At 38.2% G+C, this 5,000-nt stretch overlaps 1 protein-coding gene across 3 annotated transcripts in view; it reads left to right on the top strand.

Annotated features, from left to right (window-relative positions):
* The window catches only part of LOC135202583 (putative protein MSS51 homolog, mitochondrial), a 10,137-nt gene that overhangs the window by 4,664 nt on the left and 473 nt on the right, over window positions 1–5,000 (top strand). For all 3 annotated transcript variants that reach the window (XM_064232094.1, XM_064232095.1, XM_064232093.1), the window contains exons 4-8: window positions 1–24; window positions 364–554; window positions 2,193–2,297; window positions 3,646–3,735; window positions 4,437–4,592. The exon at window positions 1–24 is cut by the window's left edge and continues 154 nt beyond it. In XM_064232094.1, coding sequence (XP_064088164.1) covers window positions 1–24; window positions 364–554; window positions 2,193–2,297; window positions 3,646–3,735; window positions 4,437–4,592 — 566 coding nt within the window. The remainder of the gene's footprint in view (window positions 25–363; window positions 555–2,192; window positions 2,298–3,645; window positions 3,736–4,436; window positions 4,593–5,000) is intronic.

Raw genomic sequence — 5,000 nt, 5'->3', positions numbered from 1 at the left:
ATTTTACACCTGCGAGTCATCCAGGTAAGGTCATACTATATATAGAATTGTTTTCCTCTTGAAACCTCATTCCCATTTTCCTATGAGGTCTGCCAAATGAAGCTTTTATTCATTAAGAGTATGATTACATTTACATTGATCATTACTTAGAACTAATTTACGATTGCAATATAATTACAAGAATTAATGCAGAAATGACTGAGGGTAATGTAAGCAAAATATATCGATTGCAATATCTACTTGGGATCACACACAAAATTGAATGGCATGAAGACATAAATCCTTGCAGATTTAGCTTTGGAAGATGAATTATAGAACATTGATCACTAGACAGCTAATAACCCCGAGAATTTTTAATCCTAGGCACGAGAGCACTGCAAGACTCTCTGGAACGCATAGTAACCAATGTGTTTAGCACGGTGCTCACTATAGGCCACTGCGCGTTTTGGGTGCCATCATTAGCACCTGTCATTAACAACGCCAAGGAGGTTCACATTCACCTCCTGGGAGCTGACGAGCCAGAAGTGTCAGCAGTCCAGTCAGGAGTAATACAGGTAAGAGAAAATAGGATGCACGGACTTGCTATAGTAGATTCACACCAACCGTGCATCAACCGTCTTTCAAAAGTATCCCTCTCTCGAGAGACTGAGAGTTTCCAGCCCTGTGATTGGCTTATCAACACCCAATCAGGAGCATCGTCAGGGACTGGCTTAGACATCAAATGCACGGGTGATGTGAATCTACTATAGGATAAGTATCAGGTCTTTTTACATTTCGTTAATCTGTGTATCCTGCTAGCTATATTTTGAGGTCTCTAGGAGGAACTACAAAACTTACATTCAATAGTTTGAGGGAAATAAAATAATTTCGTAAATTCATGCTTCTACAGTATACACACACAAACAATTTTATTAGACAAGATTTGTTATTGCAACGCCATAATTCTGGTGGCTCACCCGTTGAGAAGGCTTATCAGCTGCTGTACAGTACGCTTTACCCACTTCGCAAAAAGTGCACGTTTCATTAAAATCACTTAATTCCGTGCTTCAAATTTTAATGAACTTGTCACTGTTGGTAGGACGAGAGCTTGTATCGAGCACTGAACAAGAGGTTAAACTTAGATTTTCGCCACGGGTAGTCTATAAGTACTTCAGTTAGCCTCTGTTAGTTTGAAATGACCGATGGATAGCGTTAGAGTTCAGTTCAAGCTGAAATGAAAACGATGCTATGATGTTATTGTCTCATATTGGAAAAGTACTAATTCCAACGTTTGGTGTTCTCAACAAAAAGTTTTCTTTGAAGGTTATTGATATTTTCGTCGACCATTTCAGATAGCTTATAACCTGGTCTGCAGTAAAACTACACACACACACACATATATATATGTATATATATATATATAATATATATATATATATATATATATATATATATATATATGTGTGTGTGTGTGTGTGTGTGTGTGTGTGTGTGTGTGTGTGTGTGTAGCGTTAATTAGTTCCAAACACTTCCATTGTGTGGGAGGGTATAAATTACTCCTAACTAATTTAGAAGTCAGCCCTATTAATATTTTTTTCTGCTGAAATAAATGAAAGAAAACGGCATTTCAGTATTTTTATCGAGATAACTAACACATCACATACTTCACACTGAACTATCATAAGAGAAGAAAACTCGCCGTTTATGAGAGTAAAAGAAATTTAACAAACTCCAAATATGCGCAAAAGATGTCATCCATAAAAGTAAGTCATTCTATAAAGTGACATACTACATGGCAATTTAGAGGCGTTCGTGTTATGGGCATCGTGACAGGAGAGATATTTGGCACTCTTCAAGTGACGTTCCTGGTTGTCATATATGAGGAAACGCTTCGACACCACGAAATAAAAATTCTTTTCGACTGAAATAAGTCCCTATGTTGACAATGCACTCAGAAAGTTTCTGCATGCTTATAAAAGTGATTACACGTATAAGCAAATAGTAAACATTAAAATATTACATGAGAGAGAAAGAGAGATTTGACGGCAGCAAATGTGTCCGTAAGTTTATTGCTGTTATTATCCCCAACCCTCATACGTTATGCCTCAGAGTAAAATAACTTTCTCTCTCTCTCTCTCTCTCTCTCTCTCTCTCTCTCGTGTGTATATTGGTAAGATTGATTTATAAAGTACGTCGATATCTTCTTCCTGCAGGTTGCCAGCAGAGTTTTGGGCCGGCCCTTAGTCGTCACCCTGGTCGCACCAGACCTCAATCACCACCCACAAACGTTCTCTTGGACACCGAAAAAGCCTCACCAGGTAACAAATACCTTACTCAAGAAATAGGCCTATAGTTCGTTGGCCTATAGTTCGTTACTTACCACCGAAAAAGCCACCCTAGGTAACAATACCTTTCTCAAGAAGTAGGCTTATAGTTCGTTTTCTTGGACACCGAAAAAGCCACACCAGGTAACAATACCTTACTCTAGAAGTAGGCCTTATAGTTCGTTCTTTGCCACCGAAAAAGCCGCACCAGGTAACAATACCTTGCTCTAGAAGTAGGCCTAATAGTTGGTTCTTTGCCTTGACTGTAGCGGGTAGCGAGGTCTAGTGAGAACTGAGAACTTCTCAGTTCCAGAGGTCCTTTATTCCTCACACCATTATGGACTGTCGAACAGCCTCTTTGTAGGTATTGAGGATGTTGCGCAAGATGCAATGCTTACTAACCTGAAGTTACCTGATACAATTCTTGTATTTTAATAATATACTTACATTTTTCTACTCATTTATTAATTTGTTAATTTTCTTTTTTCTTTTTATTGAGTAATGTCTTCTCTCTGTATTTCCCGTCACCCTCTGTTACCTCTTTCTAATGAACACCATATTCTTCAGAAGCTTGAATTTCAAGTCAATGTCCCCTGTGGGCTTGTTCCATAGGAATAGGGTTCATCGTCTGAATAATGATAATAAACAACTAAGATTACCATTAAGTAACTGAGAGTGAGGAAAACAATGATTTGCATTACTTCTATGAAAAAGTGCTAAGATAAAGAGGAGCGATGTTAACATTTACACTTCGTGTAAATATAGCCACCAAGAAAAAAAAATGAGCAGATATAACGCTTTGAAGAATAACAGCAAACTTTTAAGATCAGTGCCTCAAATTCAATCCTCAAAAATACTTTTAAACTTAGGAAGTTAGGATAATGACAATAAGTCTTCGAAGCTTCAAAGACGTAAAATTATCACCAAACGGTTAGTCTAGGACCCACCAAGTTAGTCAGGCATAGCAACATCGACGCAATAACGCTTACATAAAAGTTTATTAAAAAAAAAAAGCAGAGCTTTGGCAATGCTGTCTCAGTTAATGTACTCTAATCATAGTTTGAAATATGAGCATAATCTATTTAACTGAAGTCATAATCTGTAGTGAATTCTAGGGAATAATTACCGTTTAGCTGCAGCCCGAAACAGCAACAATGAGCCATTTCAATGTGTGCAAAGAAGATGCTAATTTTTCAGCCTATGTAATCTGGTGTGACAGAATGCGTACGATAAAACTCACCATACATTTGCAGCACCCATCCAAATAGCGAAGCAGACTCGAGCAGCTACCTAAAGGAGCGTAGGTAGGCCTAGTTCACTTGCTCTCTCACCTCTATTTCAGGTAACTCCCAGCGTGAAAGCAATAGCCTACCCCGGTCTGTATCACGACTTCTGGCGGGAACACGTATTATCTGCAGACAAGAAAAGTAATGTGAGTATGAACAAATTATAATCTGTCTTCTGTCAGTGGCCTGGAAATGCCACATCGAGGCGTTACAATAAGCGAATTGTCTTGATAGTGCTGAATGGCAGTGAAAGCTTGGATAGTGATAAAATGATAGCGGTAATGGGGATGGTAGATGAGAATAACAGTTACCAATATAAATTTGGCTAAATACCAAACTGCCTTGAAAGTCCCGTAATTAATGAGGAAACTATGTTTATGAAAGTTGCGGTGACATTAGTTCTTTTAGACAATATTACGGAGAGAGAGAGAGAGAGAGAGAGGGGGAGAGAGAGAGAGAGAGAGAGAGAGATTCTTAATGTCTTGGTTACCACCGAGATAAATTTTTCATCGTGAAATGCTCAGTAAAGATAAACTTTCCGCACATGAGCTATTGCTTTTATGAATGTATAGTATGTAAGTACAAGCGTATTTGTTTTATACAAGTATATATTTCTCATTAATTTACCTCTTTGTATCCTAGGAACTGATAGTCAATGCATTTGTCGATGTATATATTAAACCTGACAGTTAGCGCGCCCCGCAATAATGTACGTATAGTCACAGCCAAACGAGCCGAAGGTTTTAGACCGTACCCAATCAATGTCCGGGCCAACAGAATGTTGCCAAGGTGCGGACGAAACTTCATTCTATTTGGCCGTGGCTAACATTCAGCCTTTTACTCCTAGGTACAGCGACCACACATAGCTCTTGCTATACATCCGGGCGTCCACACAGCCGAGATGTTGGAGCTATGGAAACCTACGCTGATGCTGCTTGCTTACGAGCAAGTCCCGATTGCAATGACAACGTACAACCTCGCAGAATTCGAGGAAACTGTGGAGGTCAGTAATTCACTTCTTGCTGTCAGAGACGTGCTCTCTCAAACCATTGTTGGTATAAGTATAATAGTAACGTTCCCAAAAATATCCCAAATCTCAAATTTAAGTGCCTGTAACTGAACAAACTTTTTATTTATTGATTTATTTATTGCTGTTCGAGACATATGTCAAATTATGTTGGTATATATATAAAAGACGCCCCTAAAATATCCTAAATCTCTAATTTAAGCTCACAAAACTTTTCATCGAGTGTTAGTTACAATTTTTAGTAAGATGATTGTTTCAGGAAAATATCAGGATGAAGAAAGTTCTACTATTACCAACATATATCTGAACGTAATGCAATCTTAGAAAAAATGCCAGTCATAATTAAATTACGAACGATCATCTTATTCTTTGTCGATGGCTTTC

The sequence above is a fragment of the Macrobrachium nipponense genome, chromosome 30, assembly GCF_015104395.2.
Source record: "Macrobrachium nipponense isolate FS-2020 chromosome 30, ASM1510439v2, whole genome shotgun sequence".
In the NCBI taxonomy this organism is placed as follows: domain Eukaryota; kingdom Metazoa; phylum Arthropoda; class Malacostraca; order Decapoda; family Palaemonidae; genus Macrobrachium; species Macrobrachium nipponense.
Note: the sequence above shows the minus strand (reverse complement) of the source record. Positions and strands in the feature narration are given on the sequence as shown.